The 23,198-nt window shown below is 36.3% G+C and overlaps 1 protein-coding gene across 6 annotated transcripts in view; it reads left to right on the plus strand.

The window, feature by feature from the left end:
* The window catches only part of LOC117373050 (neural cell adhesion molecule L1-like protein), a 94,952-nt gene that overhangs the window by 17,752 nt on the left and 54,002 nt on the right, over nt 1–23,198 (plus strand). For all 6 annotated transcript variants that reach the window (XM_055223163.1, XM_055223166.1, XM_055223164.1 and 3 more), the window contains 13 exons: nt 1,657–1,765; nt 1,845–2,020; nt 2,092–2,214; nt 7,747–7,917; nt 9,176–9,287; nt 10,314–10,495; nt 12,872–13,006; nt 14,898–15,038; nt 15,499–15,610; nt 17,840–18,006; nt 19,637–19,796; nt 20,063–20,187; nt 22,459–22,563. In XM_055223163.1, coding sequence (XP_055079138.1) covers nt 1,657–1,765; nt 1,845–2,020; nt 2,092–2,214; nt 7,747–7,917; nt 9,176–9,287; nt 10,314–10,495; nt 12,872–13,006; nt 14,898–15,038; nt 15,499–15,610; nt 17,840–18,006; nt 19,637–19,796; nt 20,063–20,187; nt 22,459–22,563 — 1,818 coding nt within the window. The remainder of the gene's footprint in view (nt 1–1,656; nt 1,766–1,844; nt 2,021–2,091; nt 2,215–7,746; nt 7,918–9,175; nt 9,288–10,313; nt 10,496–12,871; nt 13,007–14,897; nt 15,039–15,498; nt 15,611–17,839; nt 18,007–19,636; nt 19,797–20,062; nt 20,188–22,458; nt 22,564–23,198) is intronic.

The following is a 23,198-nucleotide window of genomic DNA, read 5'->3' on the forward strand; positions in this document are numbered from 1 at the left end:
CTAAAATATATATGATATTTAAAGGCTGGAATATATATGATTTTCTAGGGTTTTAATATATATTATTTTGTAGGGCTAAAATATATATGATTTTCTAGGGTTTTAATAGATATTATTTTGTAGGGCTAATATATATATGATTTTCTAGGGTTTTAATAGATATTATTTTGTAGGGCTAAAATATATATGATATTTAAGGGCTGGAATATACACCATTTTGCCACGAGCGCCGCCATCGTCATTTGGGTGGTATTATTTAAACTGGGGCTAGTGATTTTGACAGCAAATAAGTTCTACACGGATCACAGAGCTGTTTTAAAGCCTCCCAGAGAATCGGTGCAGTGTTGACTTGTTGGTCACATGAACGTAGAACATTTTACACAAATCAACACAAACTTTATATCAGATTTTTGAGGCAGTGTTTCACGAATTCGCCATTGAAAAGAGTGGAATTTCTCCTTAATCCAGAAGTGTCACCACAAAGAAAGTGCGGTTTGGAATAAGGTCAAAATGATCACAGTTTTACTTACAAATAGAAATGTCTTTATATTAGAGAAGGATGATGTGACAAAATAAGTAATCTGATTTTTTCCCCCATAGTGATGAACCCTGTTTTTTGGTTTTGGGCGGTTCACTTCACCTGCTCGTCTCCTTTGGGTTTTTATTGCGTTGCCTGGAATGTTCCACTGTTTGACCTTAAACCTGTCGATCTAGCCTTCATTTATTTAATTACAGGAATTTTTATTGCTAAAAAGACCTTGAAAAACATGGATTCTTACTGTCAGCGAGGTTGGCTCTCCACAGATCTTACTAGTAACTTGGCATAGCCGCGTTATCTACTCATGTCCGTGGTTTAAGTTTGATTCCATAGTGCACAGTGGAACATTATAGGCAAAGAAATAACATGTGGAGACAAGTGCATATTGAATAAAATAAATAAATAATTAATAATAAAAAATATAAATAATAATAATAATAATAATAATAATAACAATAATAATAATAATAGTAATAATAATAATAACAATAATAATAATAATAATAATAATAATAATAATAATAATAATAATAATAATGAAATAATAATAATAAATAAATTACAATAATAATAATAATAATAATAATAAATAAATAAATACATAATTAAGTAAATAAAAATGTCTTGCAATATTTTAAATTCCTAAACATAAACAGTGATATTAAAAAAAAAAAAAAAAAAAACTCACTTCACCTTTGCTCCAAACCACACACTTTTACAGACAAATTGGCTGTGAACCTCTGAATTAAAAACAGTCAAACATCATTTTGTTTTTATTTCATTCTTTTTTTTTTTTGTTATTTATACAGAAAATACAAAAACACAAACAAAAAAAACCCAAAACAGACAGACACAAGAAATAAGCACACAAGTCCATTTAAAACATTAAAAACAGGAGCAGGTGTGAGTATAAATGTTCGTTACCACATTATTAAAGTGCAATTGCAGCCTTAAAGTATCCAGTTTTGCTTGTCCTTGAAATATATTCCATTGTTGTGACGCAAAACACGGAAAAGCCGAAGACGATTTTAAAATTTGAATGATTTCCTGATTCAGATTTGACTGACTGCACTGTGCTAAACTGACTTGCTTCTCTTCTACTTTGTTTTTCACTACAGTTGAACAGCTTCCAACGATAATTACACAAACCTCCAGTCCTATTATCGCTCTTCCTTATGACGGGAATGTTACTATCAAGTGTGAAGCTACCGGCAACCCTCAGCCGCAGTAAGTGTTTGACTTACTACAACTCAGTCCAAGCAGGTAGGATTACGATTTATAAAATGTTTTGTTTTGTAATCGACAGGTTCAGGTGGACGAAAGACGGCGTTGACTTCGTTCCTCCGCAGCTCGTCGACCGCACAAAAGGATCGTTTGTCGTACATAACAAGCAGCTCGCTCAGTATCAGGGGAAGTACAAGTGTTACGCCTCCAACAGACTGGGCACGGCGATGACGGACGAGATTCAGCTGATCGCCTTAAGTAAGCGGCCCCCGTTTTAAATCTGAACGATGTGACGTACGATAACGAGGTTTGGCGTTGCTTTGGTGCAGGTGCCCCCAAATTTCCAAAGGAGAAACTCGATCCGATCTCGGTAAACGAAGGAGATCCACTCGTCCTGAGATGTAACCCTCCAGCCAGCGTGGTCCCCTCGCAAATCCACTGGATGTCCATTAGTAAGATCTTTTTTTTATAAATACTTGCAAAACGTAGTCGTAAAATGGTTCCAAGAAGTTGTCATTTGGATTTTCTTATCCAGTTGAAAACGTTGATAGTTTAAGAGCCATAGAAGTGTTTTCCAATCAGGCGTGACCACTTACCAGAGGGTACTTGGGATGATTTCAGAGTCATTTGAACAGTATTTGAGTGCAAAATGGTATTTGCAGTACAGTGGTCCCTCGTTTATCGCATGGTTACGTTCTAAAAATAATCTGCAATGGGCAAAACCTGCGAACGAGTAGTAGTAGCTTTATTTTTTGCAGTTATTCTATATGTTTTTGTCTGTAAAACCCCTCACCACACACTTTATACACTTTTCTCACACAGGCGTTGACATTTTCTCACTTTTCTCTCTTGTTTAAACTCTCTCAAAGTTCAAACCTTCGTAGGCGCCTTTGTCGGTGCAGAACGTTTCATCGACATCGTGGGTTTCGTCGTGGAGAAAACAAATTGCAAACGTACAGCACTTCAGAGTCACTGCGATCCAACGTTTGTGTAAATTTGTCTGAACACATTCTGTACTGTACAGGAGACACGGCACGGAGGAGACTGATGGACAATGGTCTACAGTCCAACAGCCAATCAGGACGCAGAACACAGTGCGCGTTTATATAATGCACGGGAAAAAACATGGAAAATTGAACAAAAAAAATCCGCAAAAGAGCGAGACCGTGAAAGGTGAACCGTGATATAGCGAGGGACAACTGTACATTTCACACTCTTTTTATTGATTGTGTAGGATAATTATGGCATCTATTTATAATCAAAACAAGAAAATGTAATTAGTTGGATTAAAATCATGCTACACAATAGAAAACCGGTATAGACGCCATATTGGCAGGAGTAAATTAGCGGTAATGAACGGCTTCCGCGTTTGGAGTTTTTAAACGTCTTTAAATAAAATCGTACACAATGATTTATCTTAAAACTAATCTGTTTAAACATAATGACGCATGACGTGGCTCGGCATGGGACGATATTGAAATTGTGTGTGACAATTCTCATAACTGCGATTAACAATTATATCACGATTATGATTCAAGTTGTTATTGATATGAATAATTACAGTTTTAACAGAGAATATTAAGGATAAGCAGGGCCGTCAATTGAAATTTGGAGGCTTGGGGCAATAAGCCTAACATGCCTCGCTGTAATACAAATAAATAGAAAGAGGGTCTAATTCTGGGCCCCCTAAGACTCTGGGGCCCCGGACAACAGCCCCCTTTGTCCCTCCTGTTGACTCCCCTGTGGATAAGTCATTCTTTTCTGTACATTCAGGTGATAAAACGGTGATTATCTTTGTTACCGACTATCATAATTATGTCCCACGAATGATTTTTGACAACCCTTTTTATCACAATAAACAAAATTATTGATTATTGTTGTTTGTTGTTTTAAAGAGCATAGATGACGTCGATTTCGCTTTAACTTCAATATCTGGACATCTGTTTTACTTTCCACCTTCTTATATCATCAAAACGACTCCCTGGATGTGTGTTTGTGAAAAATAGACTTGTATCTTGTTACATTTACCGATACTGACAGTTTAAATAATGTGAAATTGATGAAATAGTTAAAACACGATGTCCTCTAGCTAATGCGCAGATGTTGTAGCGTGTTAGCAGCTAAATCACTCATGTCAATGTAATAAACACACAAAAAAACACCGCTACAAACGACGTTTCTAAGCAGTCGGTTAACGTTACGCAAATGAACAGAGTTTAGCAAGAGGAATTTGGGATTGTTTCTTCTCAAACTTCTCTCTCTGCTCAATTAATGGACGATAACGTTAACTGACAACACACAAACGTACACTTTTTGAGACCATGCATGAATCTTTCAAATAAAACCAAACCTACAATAGCGATAGCGATATAAAAAATACATTCGTAGCTCAATAAATCTACGTCTTGATTAGCTGTTAGCGCATTTAGCTGCAGAAATCCACTTCTACCGCGAATCTTCTACCCTCGATATACTTCCAAGATGGCGCCACGTACAGTCGTCCTGGTGATTTGGTGCTTTTGTTGTTCTGATTCTGCTGTTGTGTATATTTTCTACCTCTAAGTATATCTTTTTAAACTTTGTGCATGCCCTTATTTGTATTTATTCAGTGTTTTTATGTTGCACTTTATCGCCAAAGTAAGTTCCTAGTTCCGATGGCGATAAAAGTCTTCTGATTCTGATAATGTTTACGTACATCCCACTGTGCAACATTAACCCACAATCTCTAAAACTCCCCAAACGAGCATTAACACAGAACAGTACATCCAGAACACTGCTGCTCGGGTCAGGACTAGAACCAGGAAGTACTTCACACATGTGTCCTGTGGCTCAGGTCTCTGGCTCCTGTGGCTCAGACTTTAAAGCAGCTCAGTGTGAACAAGTCTCTCCATGGACCAGCACCAAAGAACATCTCCCACATGAGCCACATGAACCATCTCACATGAGGAGGACTAAAGCAGGACTAAAGCAGGACTAAAGCAGGACTAAAGCAGGACTAAAGCAGGACTAAACCAGGGCTAAACCAGGACTAAACCAGGACTAAAGCTGGAATTAAACCAGGACTAAATCAGGGCTAAACCAGGGCTAAACCAGGACTAAAGCTGGAATTAAACCAGGAATAAACCAGGACTAAACCAGGGCTAAACCAGGACTAAACCAGGGCTAAACCAGGGCTAAACCAGGACTAAACCAGGGCTAAACCAGGAATAAACCAGGAATAAACCAGGAATAAACCAGGAATAAATCAGGAATAAACCAGGAATAAACCAGGAATAAATCAGGAATAAACCAGGAGTAAACATGGGGAATTAACATTCAGTTTTCTGCAGCTAAAACCTGAAACAATCTTCTTGATGATGTGACTCAGGCCTCGACTTTGACAATGTTTAAATCCAGACTGAAACGGTCCGATTTATCTGTGCACATGACTGAAACGTTTTTACTCTGCACTTTTCTGTTTTAATGTTGATTTTATGATGATTATTTGTGTTTTCATTTGTGTGATTTTAACGTCTTTCTTATTCTGTAAAACACTTTGAATCGTGCTATAGAAATAAACTCGTCTTGCCTAATAACGTCATATTAGCACCAGCATTACATTTTTTTTTACACTTTTAGCAGCATTCGTTTTCGTCTGGAGTCGCTGGAGATTTTTCAGTTATAGTTTTGTTTAATACTGACAACTTCCAACTGCTGTGACGTAATAGTTTACCCGTCGCTGTTTGGCCCTTGTCGCTCAGATCTGTCCTTTTGCACATTCCGATCTTCACATTCATCCTGATTAGTGTATTTTCATTCTCACTGGACCAATTCACGTTTATTTCTGGTGTCTTTTGTGAATGTTAACCAAAGGGAGGACAAGAGAGTTTCCATTCTGCGTTCCTTTAAATAAACAGTAGTTCCAGTCATAATGGCGGGATGAGCGTTAGCGTCTTCCCCCCTCAACGTTCCTAAAATGGACATGAAGATTTACTACGAGGGCTAAACATTTACTTCACCTGTTCAGTTTTTTTGCTGCTCGTGGCTCATCCTTCTCTTTTACGGAGACGTATTATTAACAAAGTAGAAAGTGAAGCCAAAGACGTCAGTAAATAAGGATTTTCTTTTCATTACATAAGACATGGATGTTATATGCACATTTCTGGAAAAAAAACAAAACAAAAAACAAAGTATTTTTTAAAAGTTCTATTGTGTTTTTGTCTGATATGAAGCTCTAATTATGGTTAGAGTTATTGATTATTTTAGTAATCGAGTAATCTAATCTATCTATCAATTATTTACTTCAATCAATCAAGTACTGTGTTAATCTTCCGGTTGGAGGAGGTGGACCAAAGCACGGGACAGTTGCTACGTGTCTTAAGCGTGGAGAGGACAGAGGACAGAGGACAGAGGAAAAAGTGAATGAACTCTGCTCCAAACTCACGCTGACCCCGCGCTCACCTTCAGTCAGGACTGAAAAAGGTTTTGAAGCCTCGTCTCCTGTCGTTCTCGTGTCCCGGTGTCTTTGTCTCCTGTCATCCTCATGTCCTGTTGTCCTCGTCTCCTGTTGTCTTCGTCTCCCGTTGTCCTCATCTCCCTTTGTCCTCGTGTCCCATTGTCCTCGTGTCCCGTTGTCCTCATGTGCCGTTGTCCTCGTGTCCCGTTGTCCTCATGTGCCGTTGTCCTCGTGTCCCGTTGTCCTCATGTGCCGTTGTCCTCGTGTCCAGTTGTCCTCGCGTCCCGTTGTCCTCGTGTCCCGTTGTCCTCGTGTCCTGTTGTCCTTGTGTCCCGTTGTCCTTGTGTCCCGTTGTCCTCGTGTCCCGTTGTTCTCGTGTCCTGTCGTTCTCGTGTCCTGTCGTCCTCGTGTCCTGTCGTCCTCGTGTCCCTTTGTCCTTGTGTCCCGTTGTCCTCGTGTCCTGTGGTCCTCGTGTTCTGTTGTCCTCATGTCCCGTTGTCCTCATGTCCTGTTGTCCTCGCCTCGTTGCGTCACAGCAGGACTCATATCTCCTTCACTCTTTAAGAGTTGGACTTGTCTTCTGTCCTAACGCGTTCGCGCTGCGTCTCGACCTGTAAACAAACAGCTCTGTGTGATGACGTCAGTGGGCGTGGCTTTGGCTGTGCAGGTGTGACTCCGGGTTCAAAGGTCAGTGTGGACCTAAACTCATGGGTCTAAACACACAGCTCTTTTCACTCGTGCACAGTCCGTGTTGTTCAGGCTCCGTTTAATTGATCCACCTCAGTGTTTCCAAGCTCCTCAGTTTCATGTGGTTTTATCTCATTATTATAATTAAAGGAGGCAATAAAATAGAACTGGAGCTTTTTAGAAATTAAATTACTCGATTTACTCAATTGTTTCAGCCTTTGCTATAATAATCTGTGACACGGTCTATTCATCTAAAACGAACATGGATCTGTTAAAATAACGACTTAATAAAAGAAACAAATCCATTGACTTTATTAGAAAACGGCGGCGCCCAATGGGACCGGACACTGTAAACGTCACTGCGACAGAATTTTTTTTTTTTCATTTCTTCCCAATTTACTACACAACACCGCTGAATCCCGTGCGAAGTGTGTACGTCACAGTGGGCGTGTGGCACCTTCAAAATAAACTCAAACACAAATCACTGCAAACTGAGGGTGAAATCATGAGAGGAAACAACTGCAACGTGATGAAAAACTGATTTTACATAATAGTTCTGCTTTAATTGTTTTGATGTTTTACAAGTTTATGAAATGTGATCTCGCCATTACACAAAAGGTTAAAGATTAAAGTCAGATTTGTGGAATAATCACTTTTCAAATAGTGAATGATTCATATTTGGGTGTAACCTTTTGTTTACTTCTATATTTAAACCAGGCAATACAACATCATTAAAATTCCATAATCAACCCGTCCTTCAGCTTCTCTGTAATTACTCCATGTTTATTTCTATACGTCTCACTGTGGCTCCAGGTGACTTCATCTAGTCGTACATTAAAATAACTTTTCTTTTTTTTTCCAGATCTACAGCACATCCTCCAGGACGAGCGGGTTTCCATGGGGATGGACGGAAACTTGTACTTTTCCCACACGTTACAAAACGACAGCAGGACGGACTACACGTGTGTGGCGGCGTTCAACAAGATCAGAACCATCGTCCAGAAGAGCCCCATGACCCTGGTGGTAAAAAGTGGTACGTCTGTGTATTTATTTATTTATTTGTTTGTGTATTTATTTATGCATGTATTTATTAGTGGCAGTAGTAAGAAGTAAAAGTACAGATACAGAGGCAAAAGGTTACTCAAGTACAAGTAAAAGTATCATATGAACAAAGCAACTTAACTAAAAGTATTAAAGTACCCATTTAAAATTGTACTTTAAGAGTAAAAAGTAAACGTTTTTCACAGTGTTAAGTGTTAAATGTAGGGATATTTAATTAAAAAAACAACAAAATAAAACATATTATGGTCAATAGTAGCAGTACAAATCAATCCCCTAATTTTTCTTATGAATTTTGTGAATTTATTTTGTTTCCTGAAGCTTGAAATAGAAAACTTGAGTCAGAATGTTACTACGAACATGGTCAAAGTAGCTCCTCAAGTCATATGAAAAGTACTTTTTACTTTGCAGTCCGGTTAAAAACGTAATGGAGTAGAAAGTAATACTTGCTTTCAAATGTAGTGAAGTAAAAGTAAAAGTATCCACTGTAAAATCTGCCTCAGACACCTATAAATTCTACTTAAGTACAGCACTTTACTACTTGTACTTCGTCACCTTCCATCTCAGGTATTTACTTATCTATTTTCTTATCGATACTTGCAATAGGTAAAATCACAGCATCAACACAACCCGTGGTTAATATGCAAATAAATACTTTGAATACTTTGGCATGAGGGATCGTCTTGTAATGACAAATGTAATCCGTTTAATACCTTTAACTGTATCTTCATTTGATAGTTTAAATTCTGATTTTCTGCACTTAACAAAACCTTTACATGCGTCGAAAAGCGTCACGTTTCCAAGATTATACGATTATAAACCAGTCCAGAATTACATGTTTATATTTCGCTGTATTTTTTGGGGCATTTTTCACAAAGTATTGGACAACTGTGTGTTTTGAATCACAGCCAAACAGTTTAATAGTAGATTTTTCCCACATTATATCATTAATAGTCTCTTTCTACACTTATATTATAGTAATTTGTACAACAGAACCTCATCCAGACGCCATCACCATCTTTATTTACAGATAAAAATAGAGCGATAGGACATTTGAACCTCTGCACGTGTTCTAGCGCGAGGCCTTTTCTCAACGATTGCTCACACCGCTCTGAGACACCGGGAAGCGAACGCACGTCACAAACATCTCACACAGTCAATTCTCTTTGTTAACAAGCTGCGTGACAATCTGATTACCGTCTGCTCACATGTGACAACTGTGTCCCGAGCAGGAGCTGCCCCCGCACTCTCCAAACCCAGGATCCTGCTGCCCTCTGGTGTTCAGAGCGAGGTAGTGCTGCTGAAAGGGAAGGAGCTGAAGCTGGAGTGTTTGCCCGGAGGATTGTAAGAATATTTATATTTGAAAAACACAGTACATATGCAGTAGTTTTCTTCTTTTAACTCCTTTTCGAGCTTGTGTAAGGATTAATTTGTGAAATGTGCTGATACATGTGCTCGAAATGAATAAATAAATGAAAAGAAATGAATAAAATGGCCAAAAACACACTAAACGTTAAGCCAATTAAACTATATTTCAAAAAAAAAAAAAGTTGACATCTCATCAATATAAATGTGTGGATATGTAAAGCTGCACTATGTAATTTCTCTGGAAAAGACCTGCTTTTATTTATGGAGATGTTACTTCTTTGCCTAGAATATCCCGTTGTATGGCTTTAAAAGTGTCTCTCGCCGCTGAGACAAAAGTGTGGAGTCAAATTTGAATTTTAAAGTATTTTTGAGACATAAATATATTAAATGAATGCAAGAAAGATGTGTAAAGTGCAGAAGAAAAGAGAAAAGAGAAGGGAGGGTGGGAAAAAGGAAAATAAAGAAGAAAAAAGGGAAAAGGGAGAGAAGAAAAGGAAGGAAGAAAGGAAAGGAAGGAAAAAATAAATAAATAAGAGAGACTCAACCCTGAAACTCATGTCAAAACTAGTTTAAACTTCATAACTAAACTCACTCATTCATTTTACAACTCAATAATAAAACATTAGCTCATTGTAAGACCCCAGCCCACCCCCTCAACCCACTGTACTGTTTTTTTCATAAATAAAATAAAAAATAAATAAATACTATAAAAAATAAATTTAAAATAAAATAAAATAAAATACAAAAAAATAAAAAATAAAAATAACATATAATAAAAATACAAAGTTAAAATAAAATAAAAATACAAAATATTACAAAAAATGAAATAAAATACAAAATATACAAAAAATACAATACAATACAATACAATACAGTTGAACAATCTATCTAGGCAAAACAATTACAGCTTTAAAATATTCATTGCAGTATCTTAGGCCAGGTATAACATGCATTATATAATGTGCATATCTGTATAAATCTCTGTCTGTTTTGTCATTCCAGCCCCACTCCAACTGTTGAGTGGATTAAACTGGGGGACAATCTTCCAGAACGGACCAAATATGAGAACTTTGGGAGGATGTTAACAGTGGCAAGCGTGGACGAGAGCGTGGAGGGAAAATACATGTGCAAGGCTCAAAACCTGGAAGGAGAGGAGGTGCACTACTTTGACGTCATCGTGGAGGGTGAGTTTAGACACTTCAGGTAAATTCTGTTTCATATATAGATAAAAACAGAAAAAAATTATATATTTGATGTTAGGTACTTTTACACTACCAGTCACAATTTTTATTTTTTTATTTTTTTTATTTTTACTATTTTTGACATTTTATATACATACAGAAGGCATCAAATATATGAAGTAAGTAGCATTATTTAGCAAAAAGTGAAACAACTCTACTAAATACATTTTAAAAATCTATATATTCACATCCTCTAAGAAGCCACCCTTTGCTTTGTCTAAAAATTATTATTATTATTATTATATTTTTATTACAGTTTTTTTTCCTTTACTTTAATTCCATATACCTTGCTTCATTTATTTGATGTGTTCTATTTGTAAAAAAAAATAATAATAATAATAAAAAAAAAAAAAAATAATAATAATAATAATAACTGTTACTCAGATTTAATGCTCAAATTAATGCTCAAAATAATCTTTAGTTAATCCAAGCCAAGAAATACATTAAACTCTAATATCAACCACTGCTATTACTTTTTCTACATATATTTAAGCCTCTATATCCATTACCGCTACTTCAAACCGCACTATGTAACATTTCATGCAGAGGTTTTCGAACCTGTTTTTTATCTCCATGGAGATGTTGTTGCTTTTCCCACACACAATATGGAATTTAATTTAGTTTTCATGGAGTAGAGTAGGTGATGCCTCCACAGGTCAGCTCTGTGGAGAGATGGCTCTAGTCTGATACATGTTTTTCATCATATCACATGTAATTGAAAAAACGCACGATAAACAACGCCGTAATATTCCCGACAAAGCTATATTATCTCCATGGCGACGAGCAGGTTGGCAAATCACCTGCACCAGAAGTGACTTAATTGTTTTTAGTTCTGTTACCAGTAAGAAATAACCTGCAAATAATGATGTTTTATATTGGTTTGGACTGTAGGAAACAGACTGTATTAGACATTTGGACATTTTATTGTGTTTTACTGCTAGTGTCAATGATAAACTGATAGTTTTATAATGCAATTGTAATGAAATATGTGTTTTTAATGTGTGTTCACCTGCCCAGCGACTGCACATGGAAAGTAAAAGCAGCTAAATCTCATACAAATCATCTTTTCTTTTGTAACTTTAATGAATTTGTACATGATCCCTGATAAATTAAAGTACTGCTACTACTGTTACACTGACAGAAGTACAGTTGTCCCTCATTATATCGCGGTTCAGCCAAATTTACATAAACGTTGGATCGCAGTGTGACTCTGAAGTGCTGTATGTTTGCAATTAGTTTTCTCCCCGACAAAACCCACAACGTTCTGCACCGACAAAGGCGCCTACAAAGGTTTGAACTTTGAGAGAGTTTAAACAAGAGAGAAATGTGAGAAAATGTTAACGCCTGTGTGAGAAAAGTGTATAAAGTGTGTGGTGAGGGGTTTTATAGCAAAAAACAGAGAATAATTGTAAAAATAAAGCTGATTTGATTGAGTTTATGAACACTTTTCACAACTTTCACATCAGACAAGAGCAGAGTTTGGGGTTACGGTAAACAACTAGCATGCTAACACACACTTCCATATTGTCAGACATTAAAACGCTTCATAATTTCGATGCTGACAGCACTTTGGAACTTAGAAACGCTGAAAAAACCAACAGAAAAAACTCAACACTGGCTCACGTAATGGTTCCGTCTTTGAGTCATATTGAGGAGTGTCCAAATAATCTTAATCCAGTTTATATTTCTGCGTATTACGGGTTATTTTTAGACTTAACTCACGAGATAAACGAAGGACCACTGTTTTTTTAATGTGTGTTCACCTGCCCAGGGACTGCACATGGGAAGTAGTTGTCACGCTGGTGAATTCATAAAGTTTATTTGAAAATGAAAGAGCCTGCATGTCTTCTAAATGAACAACCAACCAAATGAACAAACAATCCAGACACTCGAAATGAACACAGGGAGAACATAAAGGCCACACCCCTGATAACAACAAACTTCAGGTGCGGGGAAACAGGGAGGAAGCAAACCATGGACTGGAGATAACCAAAACAGGCAGAGTTGTGACAGTAGTAGTAGCTAAATCTGGTACAAACCATCTTTTCTTTTGTAAGATTAATACATTTGTGCATAATCCCTAAAGATTAAAGAGTATTTGGATTAAAAGTACTGCTACTACTGTTATACTGACAGAAATACACTGATCCATACTTATAAGACAACACGTTTAACCTACTGAATCCATGTACTTGTGGTTGATTTTTACGTGCAGACTACATAACCCTCTGTACCCCCCTTCGCTTTTTCAATAAGTGCCATCCGCCCTGGTCTGAACTGCTTGTTGACTCCCCTCTCTTTCTCTTTCTTCTCTCCCAGAGCCTCCGCAGTGGCAGAGCGAGCCGCCCCAGAGCCAGCTCTCTGTGATTGGCTCAGATGTCCAGATCAGGTGCGCAGTCAGAGGGAAACCAGTGCCAGACATCACATGGAGGAAGAATGGAGAGATTTTCCGAGGTGAGGGAGAGTAATTGTGGCTGTGGTTTGAAGCCTGTGTTGCCGGTGGGCAGATGGACTGAGCTGTGAGGCTCTGAAGACAAATTGAAGTTGGCAAAGAACTTCAGAAGTGTGTTTTTCAAAGTGCCTGAGACGCTTGGCTATTGGGACGAATTATTTTGAAGATGTTTTAAAGAGAGTGGTTTAACACTTTCAGATGGACGGCTTAAAACGCACAATGATCATTACTTGGAATATTTATTACACCAAAAAGTTCTGCATAATAACCTTTCCTTTCAACGCACTATATCGACTTATCGTTCAATATATGAAAGTTTGAACTATATTTTTGGGATTAGTATTTATTTATCGTACATTTTCTTTGCATTAATGGAATATTTTTTGGTTATATTTGGCTATATCATAAGATTTGAGCCATAAAAGGTTGAATTAATTACGTTTATGACTCATTGCAGACTCAAACTGACGACTAAACTGTTTCATTCTGCTGTTTTTAACCATATTGTAGATTTAGAATAATTTTTGCGGTTTAAATCTGCTCTTAGGTTTTGCGTCAGTGGCATAAATTAGTTGAAATATTATTGTTTATTGACTATATTTGCTTCAGCGATATATAGAACTTCAAAATATGTTATCGTGACTAAGTAATAGGCAGTTAAAGTGTAAATAAATAAAGACATTATAATGAACTCATTGACAACTGATGGTTTGTTTTTGCTGCTAGTCATTACATGCAATAATTTATATGAAAAAATGTCACTCTGTCTCTGTTTATAAGTGTATCATTCGCTGCTATTGAAGAAAAATAATGTGTAGTTGTAACTTCGTCTATGTATATCTTGGCGCTTACTCTACTCTACATTTACCATCTGTTTCGCTCACACTAAATGAAAACAATATATATGGCACTTATTTTCTTATTTTCTTAATGAATTGCTGCACATCAGTGATCGGCCGATATGTTTATTTATTTGTTTATTTATTATTTTATGGCCGATGTCGATACCGATTGTTTAGAATCCAGAACAACCGATGGTCGATAAGTTCTGTTGATATTTTTGGGTCGATATACAAGACCGATTTTTGATGATTTTACCCAAAAATATATGATTTGAAACTACAACTAATGTAAATATTGTCTATACTTTTTACTGTTGCGTAATTAAACTATTATAAGGAAAAATGGATGTCTAAAAATACAAAAGCATAAGAATCACACCACATAGACTGTATATATAAATGGACAAAGCTAACGTGCTAGCCGCCACGTTCCAAACAGGAAGTGATCATGGGCGCGCGTTCGGCTCCATCGACTCTGGCTCCAATTCACTTTACATTGGAAAACTGTTACTCCTCTCTCTGTAACCTTTGTCAGACTTGTCATTTTGGTCTTAAATGTTCGTATTAACCCGCTGTACATGATCCTGGTGTTTTTATTTCGCTTTTTTGTCTGTAAATCAAGATACGAACATGAATAAGAGACAAATCAGCTGCCTTCTTTCCAGCGTTAGCAACAGGTTTGATTGACAGTGTTGCTAAGCGCTTGCTCCCTGCTAAACGAGCGATGCGGGCGGGAAGGGGCGTTACCTTCAACAGCCTGGCTCCGGATTGGCTCTTTGGTTGCTATGATACTCACGGTCGGAACTGCAAATATGGAATCAGCTGCAAATTCGCCGCTAAAACCACTCGCCGAATACTGAACACTATGGGTGACGTCACACTCACTTAATCCACTTCTTTACACAGTCTAGCATTAAAATAAAGGTTTATGCAGCAGTTGATGAACCCAAACTAAATATCAGCCCAAGCGAGAGACTTAAAGAGACGCCAAAAAGTGCAAATATCAATCTCTACTACAGTGTAATCATTATATTTTCTTAAATGCTTTCAGGCGACCCAGAGCAGAAGAAGCGCGTTATTGAGGACACAGTGGTTTTACATAACGCCGGTCCTGAAGACACCGCCGTTTATCAGTGTGAAGCCTCCAACACACACGGCACTCTGCTCGCCAACGTCAACATCCTGGTCATGAGTGAGTAACATTACAGTCTTTTTACACTTTGCTCGGCTGCCGTATTAATTATTATTCATAAAGGAAGTGATGTTTAATACATTTCCTAACATAAACGCAAACATTCTAACCAAAATGTCCAAAATGTTATTAATTATTCTACGCGGGATGTGCATCAAAACATATTTTTCTGTTTAAAATAATCAGAATATGTGTTAGTTATAACCAGAGTCTCTTTCAATAACAGTTTTTGCGCGATGAAGGTGTAAAGGCTTTTCATGCTGCATCTTTGAACATTTAATTATGCCATACCGGGCTGGTTTATTTGATAAGAAAAGTCCATAACACGAGTAGAGATTTCAATGAATAAAAATGACGTTATTTTTAGTCAAAGAGAAAAGAAAGTTCAGCTCAAAGTCTCATCAATCCAACTGTGATCTACTATTTCTCAGCTTTGTCTGTATATTTTCTTGTATTGCAGATATGTCTCCCCTGATCCTGACTGCAGACCTCCAGGAGTACGCTGTGGTCCAGGGGGGTAACGTCGTTCTGAACTGCAACGTTTTTGGCTCTCCTCCGCCATCAATCTCGTGGTAAGGAAACACTTGATGGCGAGAAAATGGCGAGAAGTAGCCAATAAAATGTTTTCTCTCCAAGGAAGTTTGTGCTATTGCGTTTTGAGCTTGACCAAAATTTCTACTACTTAAAAAAAAACAACAGTCAACAGATAATTAAAGGTGTTATACCCGATTTTGACTCGCTTAAAAACATGAAAAACAGAAGTAGTTTGTGTGAAATGGTTTCTCATGGTCCTAAGCTGTTGCACTTTTGTTTTGCAGTCCAAGCGTCCCAATTAGAGCTTATAAGCATCGTTCACAAGTTTCAGAGGCCAGAACTGAGTTTTGCTGTCACGGAAAGCTGACAACTAGCATGCTAAGACGTACTTAAAAATTGGGTACAGGGCTTTGAAGTTAAGTTTGGACTGAGTAGCTGTATTGTGTTTTAGAAATCCAAGTAATTTGCAAAAATTACTAGTTACTAGTAGGAATCGTGATATATTGCTAAAGAGAAATATTGAGATAAATGATAAAATTGAAACTTTATTTCATTGACACAAACCAGGAGAGTCTCATTAAACCAATTTCTAAATATACTGTGTCATTAAAAGCCCTGAGCCTCCTCAGGGTCAGGCAACAGCTGAGCTTAACAGGCCTTCACCAACACCAAAGGAACACTTTCTTTATTATTTTCTTTTTTTTAAATTTTTTTTTATTTTTAAATTTTTATTTCTATTTTTTTTTTCTCTCTCCAGGTATATTTTCTATACCTATCTTTCTTTCTTTCTTTCTTTCTTTCTTTCTTTATGTATTTATTTTTTTATTATTATTATTTTATTTCTATTATTTTGTTTTATTTTTTTCTCTCTGTCTATATTCTCTATACCTTTCTTTCTTTCTTTCTTTCTTTCTTTCTTTATAATAATAATAATATTTTATTTTATTTCTATGATGTTATTTAATTTATTTTCCCTCTCTGTCTATATTCTCTATGCCTTTCTTTCTTTCTTTCTTTCTTTCTTATTAATTTTATTTTATTAATTTTATTTTTTTATTATTTAATTTCTTTTTTTTCTCTCTCTGTCTATATTCTCTATACCTTTCTTTATCACTTAACAATGACTAGTACCAGCGCTCTCCTCTGCCGTCTCCACCTTAACCCCCTCCAAAATCACAAAAAAGTCTCACACACACAACACACGCACACACACACCCCCACACACACACGCACACACACACCCCCACACACACACGCACACACACAACACACACACACACACAACATAAACATACAATTGTAAACAGCTGTTGCATCTACAAACCACGTTATGTCTTGTATGTCTTTCCACCACTTGTCACTATTGTATATGTGTATTGTATTGTGTGGTCACTATGTTTGTATGTATTACATTAAATACATCAATAAAAAAAAGAACATCCAAAGAGAGGGAAAAAAAGCCCTGAGCTGCAACAAATGAACAGCAAAATGAAGCAATAATCACCCCTCTGCAGCTCAAATCTAAATATCGACCCCCAAATTCTATAGTTCCAGTTTTATATATTGAACAATAAGTCGATAATATAGTGATTATCATGGCAGGTAGTTACTAATATAAAATTATATAACGTCTACTTAACTATAGCTTAAACACTGTTATAATCACAAACAATAGATTTCGCAGTGGACTTGGAAACACATTATTTATCCGACAGCTTTTCTTACCTCACCATCCCAGTGGCTCGTGTTAAAACAAAACAATTTTCACAGTTTTTGTGTGGGAGGAAATTGCTCCTTCCTAACAGCCTTGGGTCGCACTAATAATCCCCAAATGCTTGAGGTGTCTGTGTGCCGGAGTCTGCTGACACCTGTGCCTTTTTAATGAGATAGCAGTACACTACAAATGGAGGAGGCTAATTAAAGAAGCGTCGTCAGTAAAGAACAGCTCAGACAGTGCTTGACAATGTACAAAATTCACAAACAAATACAAATACAGTTGGATTTTTTATTCAAGATAGATTGAAACGTGCGCTTTCCAAATCAGACGTTGTAATGCATCTTATACGCTTGACCTTGCTGGAAGAAAGTGACACATAATTGATGCAAATTCAGTTCAACAAAGAATTTTAATTAGCTCCCCCAACAAAAAATCAACTGCAATCAAATCTAGACAAAACTGTAATTTTAGTCTTATTATTTTCAGCGTTTCCAGGCAACATGGCTTGTCTAATTAGTACGCTAAACTCGGTCTGAAAACTCTCTCCCAGGGCCGTGAATGAGACTTCGGCGAACATCGAAGGGGAGCGGTTCTCGGTCCTGACGAACAAGTCGCTGCGGCTCATCAGTGCGGAAAAAAACGACAGCGGGGGGTACGTGTGTGCGGCGTCCAACTCGGAGGGCAAGGCTTCAATCACCGCCCTGCTGGATGTGAAAGGTACTGGTGGAAGTGGAAAAACAACACGAGACAGAGACAGACTGGTGTTACAGATGAATTAAGGGGTTTAAATGTGTGTTTTGAATTGGATCTGTACACGCCTGACATGATGGGTGCGATATCGACTTATCGTGTTAATATTTATCGTGGGTAGTTTTTCTTTCAATACGAGTGAATATTTTAGTTTTTTTTTTTTTCAATACGATGAGATTTGAGCTGTAGAAGGTTGAATTATGAACTTCTATGACTCATTACAGGCACAAACTAACTACTTAAATGTTTTATTCTGTCATTTATTTCTTGCAGTTCATATTTTTTTACATTTTTGTGTACATTTAGAATGATTTTTGGGGGATAATTTAGCTCAGGATTTGTTTTTTATTTGTTTATTTAGTTATGTATTTATTTATGTATTTATTTATTTTAATTTTATTTATTTTAATTTTGTATTTATTTAGCTTTTTTTTTTAATTTATCTTCTGTATTTACTTCAACGATATATTGCACTTCCTGATTCTTGAGGATAAACCAAGACATTTTTTTTTTAACATATAACTGGATTATATCTATAGCATTTTTGCAGTTCATATATCTTTTTTTTTTTTTTTTTTTTTTTTTTTTTTGTACATTCAGAATGATTTTGGGGGGTAATTGTGCTTAGGGTTCAGTTTTATTGTTTTATTTATTTATTTTATTTTATTTTATTTTTTGTATTTATTTATTTGTTTTATTTATTTACCATGTGTATTTACTTAAACGATATATATTGCACTTACTACTTATTGAGAATAGACCAAGACAATTTTTTTTTTTTTTTTTTTTTACACATATAAATAAATAATACAAAATAATTCAACATTATCATTTCCCGAGCCATCAGGAGATATGTTGTTACCTCTATTCACGAGAAAATTGTAGAATATTGTCCATATTTTCCAAAACGTGTCAAATTAAAGTCATTCTTTTCAACCATTTAAAAGCAGAACAAGGAATATGTGAGTTCCACGATGTTACTATACAACGTTTGGTGTCCAGAAAACAAATATTCAGCAAAGATTCCATATTTTTAGGCAAATCTACTGAATAAATACACTTTTGACCTTTGACCTTTGACCCATGACCATGCTAGCTCGTGATTGGCTTATTTACCTGTCAATCACGCCTATCTGAAGACTACTTTTTTGTAAAGTATTGGAAAAATGTGTATTCTTGTTGAGGAAGTAACAAAAGTACCACACACCTTCTTCTTCTCGCTCTTCTTCTTCTTCTTCTTTTTGCTTTTCTTCTTCTTGCTCTTCTTCTTCTTCTTGCTCTTCTTCTTCTTCTTCTTGCTCTTCTTCTTCTTGCTCTTCTTCTTCTTCTTCTTGCTCTTCTTCTTCTTGCTCTTGTTCTTCTTCTTCTTGCTCTTGTTCTTCTTCTTCTTGCTCTTCTTCTTCTTCTTGCTCTTCTTCTTCTTGCTCTTCTTCTTCTTCTTGCTCTTCTTCTTCTTCTTGCTCTTCTTCTTCTTGCTCTTCTTCTTCCTCTTCTTCTTGCTCTTCTTCTTCTTCTTGCTCTTCTTCTTCCTCTTCATCTTCTTGCTCTTCTTCTTCTTCTTGCTCTTCTTCCTCTTGCTCTTCTTCTTCCTCTCCAGACCCAACCAAAATCGTGACCCCGCCCCAGGACACGCAGGTCGTCAGCGGGACGGCGGCTCGGCTAAAGTGCGGCGCGGAGTTTGATGAAAGCCTGGAGAGCAGCTTTGAGGTGACGTGGATGAAAGACGACGAGCGGATCCCACTTAACTTTGAAGAAAAGTAGGTGCCATTTCTTTGAGTGCGTTTATTGATTCGCAAATGCGTTTTTAAATCACAAACGCCGTAAACGCTCGCACGCCGCCCGGTCTCGTTCTAATGAAAGCGGCCGTGCGACTTCAAGGCCGGCTAATGCTGAGAGATTATGAAAATATGATTGATGCATTAACAGGACCTTGAGAATATACGTCTGAGATGGATAGTGTGCTGTTTATGTACATACACATACATTTTATACACCTCTAATGCACTTCCATCTTTTTTTACAGATACTCCATGACCAAAGGAACGCTGCAAATCATGAACGTGAACTTAAGCGACCAGGGAGTTTACACGTGTATCGCAAAAACCAGCCTTGACATGGACAACGCTTCCTCTTTAATAACAGTTTTAGGTACGTCTTTGTATATTTACAGGATGTTACGCTTAATTTATCTTTATTTATACAGAGAGAGCCTAATTTGAGCACTCAGACTCTCCTTTTCATAGGCGTTTTGTTCAAATACAGTAAAATATAAAAGCAAAAAACAAGCAAAATAAATATAAACTGTGCAGGTCCATTTAAAACGTTAAAAACAGGAGCAGGTGTGAGGATAAATGTTTATCTCCGCATTATTAAAGTGCATTTGTGGCGCGATGTCCTTGAAATACATTCCATTTTTGAGAAGCAAAATAAATACCAAAAGCTTTTTTTCCCAGTGTTTTTTCAGTTCTAGTGTGGCTAGTTTTTAGACGAAGACGATAATTTGGGGAAACGCTGTAAAACATACGTAGATCCTTTAATTAAACTACAGAAATGGGCAATAAGAATAATTAATAAAGCCTGATCCGACTAATGGACTAGTTATACAATCGAATATAGTAAAATTTACGGACATACTGTAGTTAAGTTAAAAATTTTGAGGGTTAGGGTTCAGTCAGAATCAGTCTTTCTTTAAATTAAGAAGTACTCGCTATAATTTAAGATGTTTGCTTCGGTTTAAATCTAATAAAATAAGAACTAATGTGAGACAAAGGTGTGTCTGTTTGAGGAATAAGACTTTGGAATGAGCTCACTGATGAATTTAAGTTAATTAAAACTCTGTCTAAATAAAAAAAAAACTCTAAAACCTGACTTTATTCACACATGTACATCGCAGTAGGTCAGGTGTGTCCAAACTTCTCATTAAGAGCCACAAATAAAAACACAGACAAAGCCGAGAGTCAATTGAGGGCCATAGACTGGTTAATACAGTGAATATTTTAAATCTGTGTTATTATTACAAGTTAGACTGAACCACTAGATCTTTATTCATGTCATCATTAAAATATTTGGGATAAGTAGATTTTCAGTAAAAAGTACTGTTTAAAGTAATATGGGCCAATTCACCTGGAAACTTGAGGGCCGAGAAAAATTGGTCTGAGGGCCACATTTTGCCCCGGGGCCACAATTTGGGAATAGGTTATGCGAGCCGGGACATCTGTGTTTTTAAGATATTGATTGTGGAGTTATGTGTTGGTCAGGACGGTCTTACATAAACACGTACCTTCAGCCTAATCCTTTTTTTGGCTGTAATTAATAAAGAAAATGCTTTGTTTTCCGTATTAAAGCTGAAAAAATCGAGTGAGATATTGAGTCAGTCTATCGTCGTGGTGCCGTATAAATACATTTTACACTGTTGTTTTGACTGTTTTTACTACTTTTTCATAGCGATGGGTTTAAACTCATCATCTGTTATGAAACGAAGACTTGAGTAAAAGAGTCAATCTAAATGTTTCAAAGTAGAAGCTGAAGTCTGCATGTTTATTATATCTCCATAATCCAGTACAGACAGAAACGTGCTTGAACAATGTCTTTTCTTTAAATCAATGCGACACAAAATTTGTTTCTGCAATAAAATGATATAAATATATTTACTCCAACGATACATCACTTTTCTAAATGAGTTATCGTGACAGGCCTAGATCTGTATTACGATAATGGTAATGATAGTTTTTTTTTTTCTTTTTTTTTCTTTTACATATGACTGGATAATATTTATACCACCTTATTTCCTATATTTTTTAGAATTTTATTTCTGTCATTATCAGCTATCCAGAGACAACATTGTGATTTTTGGAATATACCGCTACTAATTTGGAAATAATGTACCGTATTGTATAGCAAGGAAGTAGCATGGGATCCAGACTGCTCCTCTTTGTATTTTCTAAACAGAACATTTCTCAGTCTGGTCACCGTCCTTCCTCTGTGTCTAAGGCCAAACTCGTGTATTTTAGTGGATTATGGGTAACGGAGGAGGTTGCTTTCAAGGCAAGGCGACTTTATTTGTATAGCACAGTTCATACGCGAGGTAATTCAAAGTGTTTTACGGAATAAAAACAACATTAAAATCACAATACAACAAATCGAAACATTATCAATCACAAATAATCATCATAAAATTAAACATTAAAGGAGAAAAGTGCAGAATAAAAACCTTTCAGTCATCAAGAAAGACAAAACGATGCTTGAACAATGTTTTTTTTTCTATAATTTGATGGGACATGATATTTCTTTCTGTAATAAAATGCTACTTTTGGTTTATTTATGTATTTTAAAGTTTTTCGTCAAGTCAAAACTCAACATATTTCCATGTCGTGACTCTTTAAAGACTAAAACATGTATTTGTATTTGTTCGTTTCGTAGATGTTCCAGACGCTCCTGTAAATTTATCGATTTCTGAACTTCAAGACCTTAGAAACATCAGCTTGTCCTGGACTCCTGGAGCTGAAAACAACAGCCCCGTCACAGGTGCAGTATTTAATCTTCACTATAATTACTCTCGTCTTTATCGTTAAACATTAAATTAACTGGTCCAGTGCTCCATCATTTTGAGAATTTGTGAGTTACTGCAGCATCAAAACCCATTTAATACATTTAATACGGCCATAACACATCCGTAATATAGATAACTAGAGGTGTATCATTAAAACAGTGTGGATTGATTTCATGATAGTTAACATCTGAATTATACTTTTAGTTTGCAAATTGTAACATATGTAAAATTCTGAAGTGTTTTATTTGGTTATGTATGTTCTTAAGTGAAGTTTAAGTCATGTTATAATGTTGTTACTGCCTGAAAAACAGACCTGGCGTTGTGTTTTTGTTTCATTCACACACGTTTGAGTCACATTTTATTATTAGTCTGTCCATCTCCAAACCTCAAAATGCTCTGGTCCACCTCATGATGTCATAGTTTATTGGTTTATTTTAAGAGGGACCATGTGCAAACACGTTAATATCATAAAAAAAGAGATGCTTTACACTAGATTTAGCTAAAACTAGTTTCAATTTGCAGGTTATAAACGATTAAAATACCTCTAATTATCCATCAATTTCAATCAAACCATGTATACTCCCATTCGGTCATGTAAAAACATCCATAT

This window comes from Periophthalmus magnuspinnatus, chromosome 7 (assembly GCF_009829125.3).
Source record: "Periophthalmus magnuspinnatus isolate fPerMag1 chromosome 7, fPerMag1.2.pri, whole genome shotgun sequence".
In the NCBI taxonomy this organism is placed as follows: Eukaryota; Metazoa; Chordata; class Actinopteri; order Gobiiformes; family Gobiidae; genus Periophthalmus; species Periophthalmus magnuspinnatus.